At 45.5% G+C, this 21039-nt stretch overlaps 2 protein-coding genes across 2 annotated transcripts; one reads left to right on the plus strand and one right to left on the minus strand.

The window, feature by feature from the left end:
* Positions 1-1380: 1380 nt before the first annotated feature.
* SDE2 (SDE2 telomere maintenance homolog) lies at positions 1381-8864 on the plus strand. The gene is made up of 7 exons (XM_027911409.1): positions 1381-1721; positions 2718-2835; positions 4472-4583; positions 5110-5279; positions 6003-6114; positions 6695-7133; positions 8576-8864. The coding sequence occupies exons 1-7, from the start codon at positions 1431-1433 to the stop codon at positions 8792-8794; spliced, it is 1461 nt and encodes a 486-aa protein (XP_027767210.1). The 5' UTR covers positions 1381-1430; the 3' UTR covers positions 8795-8864.
* A 7844-nt stretch (positions 8865-16708) lies between these two features.
* LOC114073696 (left-right determination factor 2-like) lies at positions 16709-20130 on the minus strand. The gene is made up of 4 exons (XM_027911416.1): positions 19595-20130; positions 18423-18669; positions 17368-17607; positions 16709-17060 (listed from the first exon to the last, which is right to left on the minus strand). The coding sequence occupies exons 1-4, from the start codon at positions 19857-19859 to the stop codon at positions 16721-16723; spliced, it is 1092 nt and encodes a 363-aa protein (XP_027767217.1). The 5' UTR covers positions 19860-20130; the 3' UTR covers positions 16709-16720.
* Positions 20131-21039: the final 909 nt, after the last annotated feature.

The following is a 21039-nucleotide window of genomic DNA, read 5'->3' on the forward strand; positions in this document are numbered from 1 at the left end:
CCATGAGCAATAGTCCTTGCCCATGTTCCTACTAAACAAAAAGGCATTGGAGGTAACACTGTTATCTGGAAATAAAGTGACATATTTCATGCTGCAGATCATAGGGTACTTCAACCACATCTCTGCTAGTTCCTACCAGAGATAGCTGGCAGCAACCTGCCTTCAAATATCTTCTGGATGGATATGCTGAAAACATGGAGGAGATTTGAAGCCATCAAAGAATGCAATAGTTACACTGACTGGATCACCATCTGTAAACATACTCTGTAAACACACTTTCCTGGAGACGTAGAGGTGTGACTTTTTTCCCAACGAATTCTTCAGTCTCCTGCGTACAGGTAGTTACCACATGTCATGAAGAGCTGATTGTGGACTCCTGCTCCAGATCATTTTTCACCCCAATTTAAATACATTTTATGTGACTATGTAATCGAATCATAGAATCATAGAAAGGTCTGAGTTGGAAGGGACCTTAAAGGTCATTTAGTTCCAACCCCCTGTTCCATGGGTAGGGATGGTACCTACTAGATCAGGTTGCTCAGAGTCCCATCCAACCAGGGGGCTCTTCCGGTGATGAAGCATCCACAACTTTTCTGGGCAACCTGTTCTAGTGCCTCAAGAACTCCTTCCTAACATCTAATCTAAATCTCTCCTCTGTCAGTTTAAACCCATTCCCCCTCATCCTATCACTACACGCCCATGTAAAAAGTCCCTGTCGTCTTTTTTGTAAGCCCTCTTTAAGTACTGGAAAGTCTCAATGAGCCTTCTCTTCTCCAGGCTAAATGACCGCAATTCTCTCAGCTTGTCTTCATCAGAGAGGTGCTCCGGCCTCCTTGAGCATCTTCTTGGCCCTCTGCTGGACCTGCTCCAGCAGACTCACGTCTTTTTTGTGCTGGGGGTCGCAGAGCTGGATGCAACACTCTAGGTGGGGTCTCACCAAAGCTGAATAGGAGGGCAGAATCCCTTCCCTCGGCCAGCCAGCTGTCCTTCTTTTGATGCAGCCAGGATGCGTTTGGCCCTCTGGGCTGCGAGCGCACACTGACATCTCACGTCCAGCTACTCATCCACGAGAACTCCCAAAGTCCTTCTCCACAGGGTTGCCTCCAAATACCAGAGTCTGCGGCCTCTACCTGTCTACATGAACGAACTCATGCGGGAGTAAGCAAGGTGAAGACGCCACGGAGACGGAGCCCCTCGTCCTGCAAGTCCCCGCGTGAAATTTGCGCAGTGTTTGACTGGACAATTCAGAGCTGCCCATTCCCATCGCCTTTCCTCGCGGCGCTCCCAGCCCCGTTCCCTGCCGCTCCCGCCGCCGCCACCAGCGGGAGCCACGGCTCGTGCTTCCCGTTGGTCCGCCCACGCAGAGCCCACGTGACGGGCCGTGGAAAACCCCCGCTACCCGGCAGGCGGCAGGGATTCCACGAATTGGAATGACGGGGCTCTCCGGATCTTCCTTTGACCGTGCGCACTTAAACAGCGATAAACGGGGACAACATAGCGCCCAGAGGCGCCCGGCGGCGCTGAGGGGCCCGGGGGCGCGGCCTGCTTGCTCCGCCCCGCGTGACGCGCCGCGCCGACGGGCAGCCATGGCGGCGGAGCAGGTGTTGGTGCCGCTCCCGCTGTGGGTGCGGGACCCGCTGTGGCCACGGGCGCGGCCGCTCCCGCTGCCCCCCGGGGGCGGCTCCGTGCGCCGCCTCCGCCGCGACCGCGCCCGGGAGCTGGTGAGTGGGAGGTGGGAAGCGGGTGCGGGGCCCTCCGGCCTCGGGAGGCGCTGGGCTTCTTCCGGTGTCGGCGGCGCTGCGCAGGCCGCCCGACCCGGCCTTCTGGGACCAACGGGCCGCCGCGATCCCCGCCTGTGGGCACGGCCGTTTGCGTTGCTGTCACTTAGCTGAGCAGGAGGGTTTGCCGTAAGAAAGCCCTATAACCTGTTATCTATATAAGATATATGTGTGTATATATATGTGTGTGTACGTGTATATAATGTGAGTGTACAGATATGTACGTGTATATATGTGAAAGTGTATATATGCATGTGTGTATATGTACATGTGTGTACGTGTATATGTGTACGTGTGTGTATATATGTGAATGTACATACATACAGATATATATATATCTATATGTGCACATGGTGGTGGGTTGACCCTCCCTGGAGGCCAGGCACCCACCAAAGCCACTCTTTCGCTCCCCTCCTCGGCTGGACAGGGGAGACAAATTACAACTAGTTCACGTGTCAAGATAAAGGCAGGGATAGATCACTCATCGACTGCTGTCATGGGCAAAACACACTCGACTTGGGGGAATTAATTGAATTTGTTACTAGTCAAAATCAGAGCAGGGTAATGAAAGGTGAAACAAATCCTAAAAACACCCCGCACACCCTCCCCCTCTCTTTCCCAGACTCTACCTCCTTCCCCCCAGTGACAAAGGAGGACAGGGAATGGGGGTTGTAGTCAGTTCATTACAGGTTGTTCCTGAATGTTTCTCATAGCACATCTTTTCCCCTTTAATGTTTACAAGGTGATTTAATTCAGTTGTTTGGTAAACAGGAATTAAAACAAGCACGATAGAGAATGTTCATGCTTTTAAAATTGTCTGATTTTTGCCTCTCTGCTGTTTCTGTATGGAGGAAGAAAGCATCACTGCCTAATGATTTGCTTTGTCAGAATGTTTCAATTTTAGTGGATGATATAACTCAATTTTCTGGGTTTTTTTAGAACATTCCTGAAGAAAGCTTTTATGTGAAGTGTAACGGGCGACTGGCCAATGATGAAGATGTGTTGCAAAGTGGAGCTGTTTATAGTCTGGAGCCAAGACTTTGTGGTGGAAAAGGAGGTTTGTTCTTTAACTGCTTGCTCTTGGTTAGATTCTTAGGTTGAAAAAATTCTGCTATGCCATAGTCTATGCTGCTAGCAGGAGTTCTCATATACTACCAGATCTCTTGTCCTGTGTATGATTGTGATATAATGTCCCTGAGCTGAAACCAAAGTGTACATGGAAAGCTGCGAATTGACCAGGGAAGCTGCAGTTCAGCTCTTCTTCACATTCCTGTTCAGCTTAGCTGGTTTAGAAATCTATATCATGCACCAAAGTGACTTCAGAGTTGAAATTGTATTGAAAAGGACCTGTCATCTTAGGATCCTTAGTTTCATCCATGGTCTCTTAGGACAAATGTTTCAGGTACAAATAGTCTGTGATTTGGCTATGTTATATGACCTGATTGACTTTCTTCTCTTATTTTAAAAAACGCATAAATGCCAAGATCTCAGTAACTCAAGAACTAAAGAATCAATCTAAGCTAGACACCTCGTATTGACAAAATATTTTAAGTGTGTTACTGAAAGCGTTATTTTAACCTGGCCACCGACATCGTGGGCATTCCCTAAAATGGAACGTGGTAGGTGAAGGAAGCTTTGCAGAATATTTGAGTATAGTTGGAGTCAATATGTTTGCTTTTTGAATGTAGTTCTCAGAATCTCTTAGTGAATGCATTGCTGCTGGTGTTTGGGAACATACCTGACTGGGCGTCATGGCTTGATCCACACTCTTCAGTAGCATGTTTCATGAGCTACAAAGTTTTCCTCACTAATAGCAGCAATTGGGCTTATTAGCTGAAGACAATAGTTTTTTTGCCTCGTGATACAGTAGACTGTCTGGCTTGTTTACTCTTTATAACACTCCTCAAGGGTCGTTTTAGGGCAGTGACATTGTACATTTGTTCATCTTCCAGTTAAAAAAATGATACTTGGCACTTTGCAATTGCATGAAGAATTCTATTGCTATTAATCCACACTATGTTTCTTTGAGCCTGTTAAACATGGGTCTTTGTCCAGCTGGAGACAGAATAAGGTGGGACTGAGTGAAAGGAATTAGTGGTCTTGCCTTTAAGTAATTAGTGGCTGAGAGGTGTATAGAAATCAGTTTGGGGGGGCTCTCCAGCATAACTTTGTGCATAATGATCATCTTGATGAAGCAGATAAGGTTATCTGCTAAAAACCCCTATTTTATTTTTTGTTAGGTTTTTTAAAAGTGATCTAAGTTTGGTGGGACTAAAGGGTCTTGTGGGGAACGGTATATCCTGGCTAAATAAGAAGGGACCCAAAAGTGTTATTTTGAGGTGAAAAAGGTTTCAAAGCATTTTACTGAGGGAGCCCAGAAATAGGCCTTCCTGTTCAAAATGTTGCACAGGTTCTATTGAATCTGGAGTCTCTCTGGTGTGACACCAGGAGCACAAAAACAAGGTGAGTGGTAAACACTGGGTACCTTTGTTTTCCCTTAGTGCTTCTGCATTTCGCCCAATGACAGTTCTCCAACATGTGGCAGCTTTTGACTTGCCCTTCATTTACATTGAGGGAGAGGAAAACATTGAATTCACTGTATTGTTTTTCCATAATTAATTATTTTGTTGTGTGCTTGCTCATATCCTTCTGTTTCTGTTTAGCCAATTCTTGATTACTTTTCCCTCTGTAAGGATTTGGGTCGATGCTGCGAGCGCTTGGTGCTCAGATTGAGAAGACAACGAACAGAGAGGCTTGCCGAGATCTCAGTGGAAGGAGACTTCGAGATGTCAATCATGAAAAAGCGTAAGGCATTTTCTTGGAAGCTGAAATTATACAATAACCTGACCCTGTAGTTCACTCACAAAAGAGGTCAAATGACATGCTGTGGTAGCAGTGAATTTGAATACTAGAAAGAGCAAAAGTGAAATCTTTAGTGCAGATGGACTGGAAGCCAACAGGACTCTACTGACTGTAATTCTATTATTGCAAAATAGATGTGATTGTACTGCAGCCTGCTTCTGAGAGGCTGCTCTGCATCTCTTGGATTCCTCGTCTGGAATTCTCACAGTTTTCCCTGAAGATGCAAGAGAACAGCACTGAGGATATGTGACCTTACTGCTGTTTCTGCCTTTCAAAATAAACTCTGCTCTCTTCTCTGTAGCAGAGTCTCTGTCTCTTCCTTCAGTAGTTCCCCTGAATGTTGTTACTTGACTTTTTCCATTGTCTCTATTGTAGCAGGTGGTGAAAGCATTCAGTAAATGCAAAGCAACCAAGTGGTATTACATTAAATGCTGGAAAACACTCATTTTCATGGTTCTGTCACCTGCAGGATGGCTGAATGGGTGAAGAAGCAGGCTGAGCGGGAAGCAGAGAAGGAGCAAAGGCGCTTGGAAAGGCTGCAGCGGAAGCTGGCGGAGCCACAGCACACGTTCACAGACCCAGAGTATGAGCGGCAGTACCGGGAGATGGCAGAGCGGCAGGAGGAGTCCATCCGTATAGGTACCGCAGCTTGGCCTCGCTTGCTGTCCTCAAAACACAGAGCAAACTGAAGGTCTCTCTAGCCTCACTCCAGCATGAAAACTTAAAAAAACAAAAAAAATTCAATTGCTGATGGTAATTCTTTCAATTGAAGGAAATTTTAAGGTTCGGTAAAATTTGCGTGACTTAATTTTTCCGATTTGTCTGCAGTCTTAAATTACATTGAACAGTGTAGCATAATACAGGTGATGCTTTATCTTGCTGTGTGAGTGTCATCTCATGATAAGACCCAATTTCTGTGAAGGTGGTGTTGAACTTTTAGAATTACATTATCATTTTCAGTAAAATGATGAAACTATAAGTGGGTCTTACATAAAACCTGGATATTGAGTCCAGCTACAAAATACCTTGTTTCCCTTCCTGGTCTTTGTAGTTACTTTATTTATCCACAGATTGTTCCCTTGTTGGCAGCTACATGGTGAACTGAGGCTGAATGGGATGTAGAACCTGAGAGTTCAGTTCAGGAATCCAATTTTAATTAACTCTGTGCCTTAGTAAATCCATGTAGGAAAGCTTTTGCTGCTACTGAGTTTATTATGAAGCTTTGAGTTTTCATGAATGTGCACCAGTAGTGATTCTTTTCTGTTAGTATTTTAAACTTCATCTGAAATGAAAAGATAAGTGGAACTTACAACATACATGAATCGTGCACTGATGAAGTAGACTTTCAATTTTGTTTTGAAGGGTTGCAGGTTATTGCCAGGAAAGCAGTGTCTTCAGAAAGTGGCAAGAGTCGGAAGCGTCCTGGTGAACCTGGAAAAAGTGAAACAAAATCTGAAAAAAGGAAATGTCTTTGGTAAGTGTTATGCCTTGGTTTTATACTCAAGTCTCAAGCCTTCAACAGGATGAAAGGTTAGATAGGTGCAAGTAAGCAGATTCAAATCTGAGATGTTAGGAATATGAAAATCAAACTGATTAAATCAAAGAACTGAAAGTAAACATTTCTGTGTTCATGTAATTCTGTCTCAGCTGGAGCAGACAAACTTTATTTGCAAAATAAATTTTTTCCAGCTCTGCTTCTAATATGGTTATACTCTGCTGCATCCCACTATCCTTTTTTTCATTAATGAATTAAATTTATAACGAACTTTAAAGATTTTTTTTTTTCCTGGTATCTTTTACCTAATGTAACATGAAACAGAAGACAGTGATTCCAGTCATTTCTGTATTGGGAATGCTGTAAAGAGATATCTGTTTTGGGGGTATGTATGTCCTGTGCAACATCAGCAGCTCCTCCTCTAACTAAACTATCCTAAATAACTGTTGAAATAGTTCACCGTATCTCTTTGAAAAGAGAAACGGGACAACTAAAAAAATTACTTTAAAAAAAAGTTAAAATAGATGTGTGTTTACTTGTAACATACTCCCTGTGCCAGGCTGGGATTGGATGATGCCAACAATTCAGGCTGCGAGGACGACAACAAAGATGAATCCCCTTGTACATCTGATGGAAGTTGTCCATCAAGCAGCAGATACAATGAAAATGTTGGAAATTCAGATGAATGTTCAAGCAGTGCTGTGGCTTCAGCAGAGGATAGTCCTTCTACCAGTGCAGCTTCTGCTTCAGCAGAGGGTAGTCCAGCTACCAGTGCAACTGAGAAACCACTGGAGCAGCCAGAAGGTACTGGAAGAGATGTGAAAAGAGAAATGTGCACAGGTGGGCAGACTGAAATTCCAGCTGGAGAAAGCAGTAAAATGACAAAGCCCCTGAAGGAAGAGGCCCAAGAAGAGAAAGAAGTGACCCAAGCTTGGAAAGAAGAGGAGCAAAAAAATGTTTCTTCTAAGACACAGGAAACAAACCAGTTACAGAGCACAGTAAGTATGAAGCTGTACAAAACATATGTCTTTCTTTTTCAGTTTTTACAGCTTTTACAGCTGAAGAAGCAAATAAGCTTCGCACCTACAGCAGTGGAGCTTTTCCCATTGGACTGATGAAGGCCCAAGGGATACTTGGCAGTAAAGGGTACCGATACTTGTGGTTCATTGCTCTTTGAATAATATTACTATTAAAGATTTTTAGGGATAATGAATCCAGACTTATTCTAGCAATAAAACAAATTATATGAGGTTTTTTCTCCAGGCTGGGGAGTTGCTTGAATTTTCTGCCTCTTTTCAGCTTGAGCAGAAAGTCTGCCGTCAGCTTCCAACGACTGATTTTTCATAGGTGAAAGTTTAATACAGTTCAGTGGAAAAAAGAGCAAGGATGCAACCTGATCAATTAGAGCTTTGTCATCTACTGTATTGTTAAAGCTGCCAGGTTTTAAACAGGATGTTTACCATTCTACACTGTTTACCTTTTGCTCAGTATTTGAGAGACTTTCTATTCTTAGAACAGGAAACTCCACCAATGCTGTGGCAGATTGTTATTGCAGATGGAAATGTTTTTATAGTAGTCCTTGATGAATTTTTTTTTTTTTCTGAAGTAGGGTGAGAATGATGAGACAACCAGTCACTTTTCTGTATGCTTAGCAGGACAAAGGTTCTAGTTCTGCTAGTAAGAATTGGTTTTGCTGAGTGCATAACAGAGTGGTCTCATTCCCACTGCTGCTATTACTTGCTCTGGAGTCTTTGATACATACCATAAGACTAATATGTGCTTTCAAGTGTTGAATGAAATGGGCATAGATTTTGGTGTCCTTTCTAGTGTGTTAATGTTTGGTGTTGGTGTTTAGCTTGTTGGTAAATTCCAGCATTTAAATTATCCAGGGCCCTGGGTTTGAATTAGACAACCTGTAGAGGTCCCTTTTGCCCTCAATTAATTAGCAAATATACTAATTTCCTTTCAAGATGAAATTCTGATCTTTTTTTTTTTTTGTGGCAGGATGAGATGTGAACTTCAGAACTTGTTTTTTGGGTTAGTCTTACTAAAAAGAGTTGCTTTTATATCTATTTAATTACAGTGTAAGTATGTTAGATATAACTGTTCATCCTCCTTCCTGCTGCTGCCGGAGGTGTATTGGTTGTATTCTGCATCAGGCTAAAAAGGAGCTTTTAGCTTTGCCAGGCCTCTGGAAGTCAAGGTTAAGTTACTGAACTGCTACGCGAGATGGGAGGCTGTTTTTAATTCAGCTTTCTTGGGAGTATTGAACTTTCTTGGGGGTAATCATAGAATCATGGAATCTCCTGAGTTGGAAGGGAGCTACAGGGATCATCAAAGTCCAACTCCTGGCTCTGCCCAAGAGTCACACCATGTGCCTGAGCGTGTTGTCCAAATGCTTTTGAACTCTCATTTTTCTTGCATCTTTTTCTCTTTGCAGGAGGTGGAACCGATAGACCTACTGGCATTCAACTCTGCTGCTGAATTGGAAGCCCTGGGTTTAGATAAGCTGAAGATGGGATTGATGGCTTTAGGACTGAAATGTGGAGGCACTTTGAAGGAAAGAGCAGCAAGGCTTTTTTCAGTGAGGGGTCTGTCTAGAGATCAGATCAAGCCATCCTTATTTGCAAAGCCCTCTAAAGGGAAAACTGCTGGTTAGATTTGAGACTATTTACCTTTTTGCATGTGTATTTGATGTCATTAAATAAAAGTTCTTGGTATCCTTTCAATTGAGTATCCCCAGCTTGTAAATTCACATCCGCAAGATAAGCTTATTTAGCATCCCAAGGAGTTACAAAAAGGATGTGCAGGTGGTAAGTATATCATCATACACAGACACGGTGGATCTGTTTGACACAGTGTTCTGAAAATATAAACTGTAGCACTTGAGGGCTAACTTGTAAAAGCACATTTAAACTGTTCTCTGTTTACCTAGGTATGGGATCCAAAAGGAATGAATTTAGCAGTTTACAGCTTATCATTTAGTAAAATCTGGTTTATATGATAAGCAGTGACTTAAGTGCAGCAAGTGGTGATAAGAAAATGTTTGGTGGAGGTAAAGCACATGTCATGGCTGACATTTTAATCTGTAAAGGAGTCTTGGAAAATTTAGGCAGGAAAAAAAGGGAGAGATGAGAGAGACTTCGAGGTTCTGGTAATCACATCTCATGGGGGTTGTGACAGGACAAGTGGACCCTGGATAGAAAGGAAATAGGTTTGTTTACTAAATGTTTTTCATTAGGAAACTGGAATGGAGGGTGCCTGGGAGGTCACCTTGACATGATGAAGTTTTGCTGGTGTAAATGCATCAGCTGGGAATGTCAGATGCCGACACCAATCCCTGCTTGGGTGGCAAACCTTTGTGTGCTTACTTCCAGTTCTCTTAAAGCTCTCCCACAGTGCATGGGTCATGAGGGCCTTCAGCTCTGCCAACACACACTGGAGCTCCTCTGTAGCATGGCAAGGGTAGCGTGGGCCAAAAATGAACGGGCCATTTTAGTGGCAAGTTTTGGCAACAGCTCTTGCCCAAGTTATTTCCCCTCACTGTAATCCTACTCTTGCCTCAGCTGCAGTGACACAGCCATTTCCCAGCCTACCCCTTGCATCACCTAGTTGCCTGTTGTTGCTCTTGTGGGTTCCTGGTTAAACCAGATTACTTCCCTGATGGGGCATATGATGTGGCTCTTGCAAATTTGTGCCACCACAACTGAAGCAGCATTACATAAAGTAGGGAGTAAACGCTGGTTCATGAAGGAGAACTGGAATATTTTAACCCAGCAGTAGTGCCAAACACTTTGTTGATCAACTAACTGTGTGTTCAGTAGTGCCAGAATGAAAAGAAATACTTTACATCTGTCTTCGAGGACAATAGCTGTACCTTGAACTAGCTCCACCCTTTTGGCACGTTTATTTGGGAATTGTTTAGCTTCTGCTGAGCTAAACAGGAGCAAGCACTTGCTCTGGGCTATGCTGACTTGAAGGATTAGCCTGGAGCAATACTGTGTCTACTGTGTGTAGAGAGCCATAGGGCAATTCTGGACTTCCATGTGCCCATAGGGCAACCTGAAAACAGCTGCATAATGAACAGGACTCAGACTGATCCATCAGCAGAAGAGAAATAAGTAGGTGAAGTGCTTTAAGGTTTCTTAAGAATTTGGACAAGAACAGAAAAGTCAACAGTTAAAAGAAATATATATATATATAAAAACAAATGGTTCCAATGTTATGTGGGCTATTTCCACAGGACAGAATGGCCTCAGAAATAGAGGTGATCTTTCTAGTCCAGGACCAGAGGGTAATGCAGAGTTTGCAGCACCCTGCCTGTGTCTTTTCCCAAGGATTAATGCAGCCTTGGATTTCAAAGATGTTTCTGGTTGTAAATGAACCAAAACTGTGAACATCTTCCTAGAGAAAAGGTTTGTGCTCCCACACAAACACTTCTCCAACAAGCAAGTGGTGTGATTTACAGAATTCTTTTGAAGTGTCATTTTAAATGCATTTATTTCAACCATCTAGATCTACAGCACTGGCTGTGTTTCACTGGCATTTCAGAGTTACTGACTGAAAAGAAGTAATTAGTGAAAACACTGGCACAAACCTGAGGGAGGGCTTTTCCTCACTTCACATGGATCCATTTCTTCCCTGGAAAGAAAGATAAGTACATCTAATACACAAAACACAGCAGGGGATGGGGCAGGTCCAAGAGAGAAATGCCTTATGGAGGTTTAGAAAGATCATCACTAGCAGACACAATAGCTGCCGGCCTTCAACGAAAAGGCTTCTTTCCCGTTGTCCTCACCTGTATGGTCCTAATAAACGTGTTAAATAAACGTCAAAAAAAAAAAAAAAAAAAAACACTTAAGCGTTTTGACCTACGCGCCACCCGCTGGAGTGTGCAGTAATCGCTCCCTTTGGCTTGCCGAGAGCTTCTGCGCTTGCTGCTGTAGGTGGCACTGAGCTAACGCGGAGGATTTGTCCGGCTCCAGTATCGCTGACAAACCCTCAGCCCTCTGCACAGATCATCTGACCAGAAGCCCTGGCTTCTGTTCCGTCGGCCGCAGGCACACGGTGCCGCTGCGGAGAAGGGATATTGGGTCACGTTTGTGTCACTCTGCTTTTGCCAGAAACAGTCGCAATTAATCCTTCTGATCTCCCCCAAACTAATTCTTATCCAAGATTTTTGCCTTCTGGAGAATGCTAACATTTGAAAGGTTTGTTTGTAGCAATGCCTATTCTTAGGAAGGTGCTATTTTTAAATCTTAAAGCTTCCTCGGAAGCATTTAACAGGAGATGGTAATGACTGCAGCCCTGTTAGTTAACACAGCCACCTCAGCTGGCTTTCCTTTGGTTACAGCTGAGCAATAAGAGGGACTTTGCAGATTAACATGCCGAATGGAACCTGAAGGTAGGGAGGTGACAACTGCTCTGGCCTCCTCCATCTGCCGAGGAGGGGCTGGGCAGGCACTGCTGCTTTCCTACACTGCTGGAGGCTGGGCAGGGGCTGGCTAATCCAGGATGGTTAGTCTGGGTTTAGAGCCAGCAGCTGTGCCTGCTTGGGGAATGTCCCAGTGGCCTGAATGCACATGCTGCCTTGTCCTGCTTCTCCCTTCTGCATTTGCTGTGTGTCTCTAACCAGGCACAGGGAATTTGGACAAAACTTGGAGAACAAAAAGGAGCAAGAAGCTCTTGAAAGACCTGCCTGGGCTGTATGCAAAGAAGAGCAGCCTTTAAGGAGCCGTTTGGCTGGTGAAACATCTGCTGGAAATACTATACAACGTGGACAGGCTGCCCAGGGAAGTGGTTGAGTCATCATCCCTGGAAATTACTCAAAAACCATGTAGATGTGGCACTTCGGGCCACGGTTTAGTGGTGGGCTTGGCAGTGCTGGGTTAACAGACTCAGTAATCTCAGAGTTCTTTTTCAACCTGGATGATTGGGTGTCTGATGGTTATAGACGGTAACTTATGGCCTGTGTGATATTATCATACAGCAACTAGCTGAGACCTAAGAGTGGCAGGGTTACTGACCACTGGGCTGGAAGTTGGCAGTCCCCTGAGAATTAGTGATTACAAATTGATTGCATTCATTTTCAGCAAACGAAAACAGACTTTCAAAGGGGATACAGGTCCTGGGTCTTTCAAAGGGGCAGATTTGTCATCACTGAGAAAATTAGAAGGAAAATTGTAAACAGAAAAAAGCCCACAAATAAACACTAGGAGTACCTTCAAAATGAGATTACTGAATAGCTTAAAAAAACCCTCCAAACTGCTGATTTAATAATTATGAAAAAAGTATGCCAAAAGCTGTGGACTGTTGACATAACTTTTCAGTGCCCAGTATCTCCAGATAACTTATCTCCTGCCATGGTGTTTCTGAGCAGTTTTGCACCTGCTGGTTTAACTGTGGGAAACCCTGGCACCCCAACAGCTCTGGAGTGCCTGTGTACCCCCAGAGCACAGGTCAGAGGCAGCAGCCATGATCAGCTTTTTATTCAGTTTTATTCTGAAATGCATGGATATTGTGCTTGCTGCTCTCCTGCACCTGCTCCAGGAATGGACAGAGGAGCGCAAGCCTTCTAAAAATATCAAAGTCCTGCAGGATCTCTGCCACCCAGAGCCTCCCCCTTCCTTCTCCCCTCTCTCTCCCACCCCCCCCCCCCCCCCCCCCCCCCCCCCCCCCCCCCCCCCCCCCCGGCTTTCTGTTTCTCCTGGGTTCCCCTTTCCTAGTCTCCAGCTGTTTCCAGCCAAAGCCAGAGGAGCTCCCTGATTATCACCTTTGCCAGGATGTGGATTGGGCATCTGACTTTCCACTTCCACAGGCAATTAGAAGGCTGGCCTGAAAGGCAAAGTGTCAGACACTCTTGGTAGGAGTCTGTGAAATGCAAAGGGAAGAAAACAAGAGGGGGAGAGGAAATAAAGTCTCACCAGCAGGGAAAAGCTGCAACTTCTCACAGACTTTGAAAGAAAATAGGAAAGCAGCCTTGGTTCAAACGAAACTGTGGAAAGATCAGACGGGGCAATGTAGCCCTGCTAGCAGTGACATTTAATGTGGCTTGAAACTTTTGTTCTCTCCCCTAAAATGGAGATAACAGATACAGATAAAAGATAATGGAGAGAGAAAGTGTTGCCAGCATGCCCAAGCCTTGCTCTTAAAGAAAGCTTTCCTGAGACCAACAGGTCCAGCTCCTGACCCCATGTCCAGCTCCATTAACTATTGCAGACCTTCACAGATCATCTTGTGAGCAGTTCCACGAAGGCTGGCCAGAGCTCACACTTGTGAAAAGCTTTAGCTCGGGCACACTGCCTCTGTGAATACTCACATGAGCTCAACTTTAAATGCAGGACTAACAGGGCTGTGGGAGTCCTTCACATGAAGAGCACACACCTCCTTCTCCTTGAGCAGCACCAGAGGGCTGTGCACTTTCAGCAGTGCAGGAGGATGCCCAGTGTTTTAATGCTGGTTTTGCCTTACAATACCTTTACATTTTCTGTAATCGTTTCTGGTTATATGTGGTTCGTTATGCCCCTGCACTGCTTTTCCCTTTTTTTTTTTTTTTTTTTTCCCTGCAGTAGGTTAATGCTGAACCATGGTGTTGCCAGGTACATAAGGTACGTTCTGCCTTTCCTTGGAGACTGTGGTGCTGCTCAGCCGGAAACGAGAACATGACAGCTTGGCAGCCTTTATATGTGTTACAAGTTGTACCGATACAAGTAACACACAGAAGGTATCACAACAAATGCAGCCTGGATTGAAATGACAGGCTGGGAGATAATTTCCTGCGGCACGGGCTGGTGTCTGAAGAAGCCTCAGGTGTGGCAGTATTTCATCCACAGCCTTCTGCCCAGGAATCTGCACTGTAGAAATCTCTGGAGCCTTCCCCACATCAACCCGACCTCTGAGCCAACAACATACTCACTGCAAAGCCAGCTAGAGTTTAGAGGGGTGGTGTCCTGTTTCTCTAAAAGTGTGTAGCTTCAATCTAAATGCGGGCTAAAAACTAGCCCCAGCAGAGGTGCTGTGACATCTGTGTGGTTGTCCTAGTAATAAATATAAGTATCCATGTTGGCAGCAGGGCTGGCAGCAGTTGATAGCTCACACATTTGCACTGTCTCTGCCCTGCAATACCCACAGTTCCCCCCATGGTAAAGCCAGGTCTCCTTGGCCACCCCCTCCGCTCCTCCTCTCCCCCCACTGTTTGTTTTTATGGACCTTGTATCCTTATGACACCAGAGCAAAGGGAGCCAGATGCAAAGCAAGGGGAGCTGGACACAGTACCGGATTCTGGCAGAGGGGAGCAGCCTTGTCCACCCCACTGTCCATCCCTGCTGTGATACTCTGCTCCCCACTTCCCACAGCAGCCTGGCCTCAGTTGCACTGGCCGGGATTTCTCGCAGGTTGAGGGATGAATGATGTCTGAAATTGAAGCGCTGGAGGTTGGAGGGGAGCCAGGGTTAATGCTCTTCATCCTCGGGCAGCAACCAGCTCAAACACTTTCTTTCCCAAGAGCAGAGTGCGGCTAAATCATAGGCTTTGTTCTTCCCGGTGACAGATGATCTCATGGCCTTCAGGCTACACCCTGCCCAAATCTGGGTGGAGACGAATGCCAATGCCATTAAAGATAGATGCTACATAGTCATGAGACGGAAATGACCAGAGATCATTAGGGCTCATCCAATTCTGATTCCAATAATCCATGGTGCCATAGCCCAGTGCTGGTGAATGGTGAGTCTGTGCTTCTGCCTTTTTTTCTGCCCTTAAAGCCTTTTGCCACAGGTGTTTACACAAGTTCGAGGTGCCAGCCTACCCACAGGCCAAGGTGACAGCAAAGATGCCTGGATGACTTCAGACCTGGAGTCCTGCAGGGCAGCAGGAACACTTCACATCTCAACCTTCCTGATGAATGACACAAAGCCACTGCAGAGTCCAACAGATCCTTCTTTTCACCTGGTCCATGGCCATCCCGCCTAGCCAGACAAACTCATTTTGGCATCCTTCTGTCAGCAGTGGGTTCAGCCAGAGCCTCAGGGGCCACATTGCACAGACCCACAGAGATGGACAGCAGCGATCACTTCATCCCCGGAACTGCTGGTATCTCAGTAGGTTTTGAACTGAGGAGTCTGACATGAAAGTGGAAATCATCATTGGTCCCACCCCTGGTCAGCAGTTCAAAACATTTCAAAAAGGGATTAAACCACATTATCATTGTGTTTCTCCAGGGAATGTGTTGGTCAGATGTCCATGAGGAAGGGGCAGAGTTAAAACATACTCCTGAAGAGGGAGGGGGCAGCTCATCTCTTTCTGCACTACAACTCCAGCTGAGCCTGCAGGTTCTGGCACTGCTGCAGCTCAAGGGGAGGGTATCACCTCTTGCTGTCAGATAAGATTCTAGATTTTCTCTTAAAGCAAGTGTTGACTTAAACTCTGCAGCAGTTCAGGGAAAAGCGCTGGCTGTGTGGGCTCTGCTCCATCTGGTGATTCAGACCAGTCCCAGTCCCTGTGTGAGTAGATAAGCTTTATTTGAAGCAGGCAGTATCCCACAGGTAGCTGAGAAGAAGTTGTTACTGTATTTATGTTTATAGGAGTTAGGTACTGAGAGATTTTTTCCCTCCATTTTTAGACCTAAGAATAAATATAAGCAAACACATGGCTAATTTAGTAATTGTATTTTATTGTCTCCTTGAGTTTGAAAGTACACAAAACTTGGAAAATATCCCTAAATTGAAGCAACTGTAATACAGAACTAGAAAAATAGTTACTCATGAGAACAAACCTAAGTCCTAATTTTCCTGTTGATTCCAGGGCTCTAAATTCTGCCTAAAACTCTGCTAAGCCCACAGTGCAGGTGCCAAAAATATAAACCTTTGAGTTCCAGATAATATTTTATGTACTTGTACATAGGTATATACGCATGCAATACAAACACATACAGATATATGCCCTTTGAGCTGTAGACAATATTTTATGTACATATATGTACACATATGTACACATATATATCTACTCAATGTGTATATATCCAGTACGTAGACAATACATACATGTATTTATATAGTATGTGCATGTGTGTGTGTGTGCAGACTATATACATGTAAGTGCTTCTGCTCTGCAATTCACCATAAACATGACTTGGACAGACAAGGGCTAAACCCAAGAGTCCAAGAATGAAATGCTGAGCCCATGCATTACTTTTTGACCTGGTGATGGTCACTGTTCCTTTGCCTGTAGCTGTTTGCAATACTCCAGGGTGGAGACTGAAATAACTTGGACACAGTTCCACCCAAGTCAGTGAAATTTATCCAGCATCAAGGAGGCCCTGAGAAGCATTAGGCTCCACAGATACCCTTACACAGGTATATGTGAAGATGCATAGTCCTCTGAGCCCATCTATATGGACAGTGCCTTAAGTGCACCCTCTCTGCGGGGTATCAGGGCATGGGGGGAGCCCCAGCCTCATCTGCTGCTGACCCCTGCAGGCAGGTGTCCCTCCTGGGACCTTTATCATTGGCCCCAGGGCTGGGGGCCAGTGTGGCTCTTGGCAGGGCTGCAGGGAATGGGGGACTGGGTGACACCCCAGGCCACCCACTCCTCACACCAGCGCCATGCCATCCGTGACGCAGCTGCACCTCTCGACGATCATGTTGGGAAACTCGGCCGCCTCAATCTCGGTGCGGTTGCCCCTCTTGACCAGGTATATCATGGGCAGTGAGGAGCTCTCTGCCACGGCGCAGGTGCGTTCCCCGTACCCAAAGTGCCACAGAGGGCTGGGGGGCTGCAGGCAGCCCCCCGAGCACCGGTAAGCCTGGTAGCCCACCGGCTCGATGATCCAGTAGCGTGCCCAGGAGAGCTCATGGAAGCTGACGTAGTGTTCCTGCCGGCAGCAGGTAGACTTGCCCAGCATCGCCTCCTCCCTGCAGTCCCCAGGGCCCCTGCACGCCAAGAGAAAAACAAGAACTGATGCTGTAACTGGAGATGGTGAAGTGGGAGAAATAATCCCCCCTGTTAATAGAACAAATGGGCTCTGAGACAGGAAACTTGGCCCAAGCTCAGAGTTCATTTGACTATTCAGACAACAAATATGGCAAGAGAAGAGGTATGATTCAGCAACGACTTTCTAACTCCTACTTTCTAATTAACACTTGTGAGAGCAAGAGCTGCCCACCCTGGGTTGGCACACAAAATAATTCAGGGGCAAAGTTACTTCAGAGATAGTACAGATTCAGGCTTCATACGTACTCATAGTCTTCCAGGTTGAGGGTGTAAAGCACCAGTTCAGGTTTGCCTAGGGCTTTATCCTGGGGATCCTGAGAGGTGAAACGCACAGCTTTGGCCATTTCCGAGGCATAGCTGCCCACCCTCTCTCCTTCGATCCAGACCTCCAGGAACATTGGCTCCCTCCTCTGGTTTCGCAGCCAGTAATGCACAGCCTGTGTCACGTCAAAGTTCTTCCAGCCCGACTCACGAATAGGAACCAGCCTGCATGACAAGGGCTTGGCATTAGAGAAAAGCCCATCAGACAAAGCCTGGGCTTGCAGAGCTATTATTGCAGCAGAATAATTTGCTTCCTGTAGACTGTCACATGCCTTGATTGCACCATCATTTTTGCTGAGCGCTCTGGGCAAGCGCCCACAGCAGTTAACTGACACCTCAAAAAGAACCATATAGATCTAAGAGACACTGAAGGGCTAAATAAAACCCTCTGTGCATGCTCATGTCAAGGTATTCATTCGTGCTCAAACAGAAATAGGATGGTGCAGGATTACATGCAACCTCAGTACTAGTGATGACAATCTACACCACTATCTCCCACTGCTCCTATCCTAGCTGCATTATGAACTTAAGCCTCTACCCACTCAGAAAATGCCTTCAAGGAGTGTAAAACTCCCACAGAGCTTGAGGCTACAAAACCAGATGCTTTTTGCATAATTTACTTATTTAGACCAGCTAATGAAATGGCCAATGTTAAGAATACCAGCAGCCAGTAATGTACATGAGTTAGAGAGCAAGAGGGAAGTGAACAAGGTGGAGGGTTTTAGAGGAGAACACCTAGCAGTACATGGCATCCTTTGATACAGAACTAGATTATTGCAATGAATCATCATATACTGCAGCCTTAGCATAATATTTTCTCTTATAAACTCATTCTGGGTTTAGAGGCTACAGAGCCTGATTCTACAGGTTTAACTCCATCGGACTGACCTGAACCACAAGTAAATGATACCTGAATCCAGCCCAGAGGACCTGTAGCCCATAACTTCTAGTCCTGCCTCCAGGAGAGGTCCCTTTCTTACCTGGAGTCGATCAGGGAGGTCCTGTTGGTACCATCGTGCTGCCTTTGAACCCAGTACACGCTGACTCTGGCGTTGGAGACAGGCCTGTGAGACTGCCTGGCAGGAAGGTTTGTTCTGTCTAGAGGCTTCTTGAAGAGTTTTAGTTCAGCCATTGTGACTTCACTGTTTTTAGGTATTCTGCCTTCCATGTCAAAGATCAGGTTCTGGCGCCTGGTGGTGTCTGAGTAGAGGACTTCTCCTGGCACACCTGTGCAAGTTGGGAACAAAAGAGGTGGCCTGTCATTGCCATCCTGGTGAGCAAAGCCCCCACATTTCATACACAATTATTATCACAACCCACCCCTTCCATGCTCCCACACTGAGTGAGCCCTGTGGCAGAGCCAGCCACTAAGCATACTTTTTCTAATGCATTCTAATTTGAATCCAACGTCTTGCAAATGCCCTAATTCTTCTCCTGTCTTTCTGCAACCTGGAGGAACAAAATATCTTACATAATTTGACCCCAAACTGAGCAGACTCCAAAAGGTGGGCATCTCTGTGCCAATGCTGGGCATAAAAGCAGGAAACTGCACTACCTGAAATAAAAAAGTATTTTAATTTGTTGCCAGGGTGCTACGTATGTCTTTTAAAAGCAAAATAAGCTGTAAGTGTCCTTGTACAGCCACCATTGTACATCACAGTGTTTGTATGGCTGATTGCCTCCTTCATATTTCTCCCAGCCAAAAAAAAAAAAAAAAAATTAAAAAATAAATGAGGGAGAGCAAAACATCCCTGAAGAGGTGTGATTCCTGTTATAGGACTTGCTGTAGATTTGACCCCAAACCTGCAAGGTCTGCAGTTTCTACTGTCTTTTTTTTTTTTTTTTTCTCCACCTGCCCAGACTGCTGCTGGGTACCAAGGCTTTTCTCTTCTATTAAGCTCCAGCAGCAGCCTGCCTTCTGCAAGGACTGTGGGACTGCCTCTCTAGGTGCAAGGAGTTAATAGTGCTTTTTGATCTTTAAGATGCTGTTACATGCATTGCTTCTACCCAGTTGAGCTTTGGAGCCAAACCCAAACCTCACTCTCCCCATGGGTTTGCCTCTGCCTATCCTGAGGCCGGCCAGGAGAGCGTGGGTAGCTCCCCCCTGCCAGCGGCACAGTACTTCGGACACTCCCGAAAGCAGAAACGTTACCTGCGTTGCCAGGGATCCCCCTGAGGATGCCAGCCAGGCTAGGCAAAGCTCGGCGCTTCACCCTCTGGCGCTTCAGCATGGAGATGTACTTGTTCTTGACGTGGTCTGGGATAACCAGATCCGCCAAGTCTCTCTTATGAAGTTTAGGGATCTCAGAGAGCCCCAGCTGCTTCAGGAAAGCCTCCTTGAACCCTTCTTGGGTAAATGCTTGGACCGTGATGACCAGGCAGAGCATGCAAAGCATCCAGGTGCACCTCAGGTCCATCCTCCTCAATCAGCGAAGCAGCTGCCTGCCTGACAGAGATGAAGTGGAACCCCTTGAGGCTGATCTCGGCAGAGATGTGCTGGCAGGCTGCCTGAGCTGGACAGAGATCCCCTGCACTGGGGTTTTATAGCCAGCCTCGTCCCACTGGCACAACAAATTTCACAAGTGGGGACGAAGAAGAGGACTTGAAAGGATCACTCCCCTGTTGGTAGACACATGCCAGTTTAACACCTTCATCCACTGCAAAGTTAATACAAGAAGGTATAGGGGGGCTCCCAGATTCCTTCACAGGGGAGAAGTTTTCATCCTTTTTTAATTCCCTATAAGTGTTTGCCTAGAACCCCCCTAAGCTATCAGTGTCCTCTGTTCATCCTAGGGATGGAAACACATCTGCATAAAGCAATACATTGCTTTATGTACTGCACCAAATGATTCTTAAAGGAAGTGTCAATTTTTACTGCAGGAGACTTACTACCTAAAATAGCCAATATCAATTGGAAGAAGCTTTATCTTTAGCTGGAAGTCCATTTTTATGGCAAGCATTAAAAAATCATTTAAATCTTGGGCGGGGGGGGAGGAGAGAGGTACCACTTTGATCTCTGAGTATTTGTATCAAGTGTATGAATCAGGGCAGTGAGTCACAGCAGTTAAATGATTTATGTCCTTTTATGCTGCTTCTGAATCACAGAAGTTAAAAGATGTATGGGCATGACATTTTAGAAAAATGTCCCATCACTCTTTATGGATTCCTGTGGGTTTTAATAATACTTGTGCTAAAAAGAAGGCAGCCTTTATGTAAAGGCAGATCACCTTTCAGTGAATATGAGAAACCACTTCACTCTTTTGCAAGATGGGTGAAGAATATTGGTATTTTGATGCTCTTAACATCCACAATAGAGTGCTGGCTCTAGAAAATGAAGCTGACCTGGAGGTTGGTGTGGGGAGGCTGGATGTTTGCCATGAAGTCAACCTTTAAACCTGAAGCTCACATAATTTTCTTCCCCCGTCTTTCCTGGCATAAGATGTGGAAATGTATTTTTGACACCATTCCCAAGAGAAGTGAATAGAAAAAATAGAATGTGATCGATAAAAGCCTGAAGGGGCATGGAACTTGAAATTCTCATCCTCTCCAGCAGTCACATGCCTGAGCACATGTGCAAATGTCCTCAGCATCAGAGTT

The sequence above is a fragment of the Empidonax traillii genome, unplaced genomic scaffold (genome assembly GCF_003031625.1).
Source record: "Empidonax traillii isolate 1590-97213 ecotype Southwest subspecies unplaced genomic scaffold, ASM303162v1 scaffold31:size1920502, whole genome shotgun sequence".
Lineage (NCBI taxonomy): Eukaryota > Metazoa > Chordata > Aves > Passeriformes > Tyrannidae > Empidonax > Empidonax traillii.

Bases quoted from the DNA above. Each gene is read 5' to 3' on its own strand.
- SDE2 (XM_027911409.1), top strand. From the start codon at position 1,431: ATGACGGGGCTCTCCGGATCTTCCTTTGACCGTGCGCACTTAAACAGC. The intron at 2,836-4,471 runs GTTTGTTCTTTA...TCCCTCTGTAAG, and splicing joins ACTTTGTGGTGGAAAAGGAG to GATTTGGGTCGATGCTGCGA. The intron at 6,115-6,694 runs GTAAGTGTTATG...TCCCTGTGCCAG, and splicing joins GAAAAAAGGAAATGTCTTTG to GCTGGGATTGGATGATGCCA.
- LOC114073696 (XM_027911416.1), bottom strand. From the start codon at position 19,859: ATGGACCTGAGGTGCACCTGGATGCTTTGCATGCTCTGCCTGGTCATC. The intron at 17,608-18,422 runs GTAAGAAAGGGA...CTTGTCATGCAG, and splicing joins ACCTCCCTGATCGACTCCAG to GCTGGTTCCTATTCGTGAGT. The intron at 17,061-17,367 runs GTACGTATGAAG...CTTGGCGTGCAG, and splicing joins CTCAACCTGGAAGACTATGA to GGGCCCTGGGGACTGCAGGG.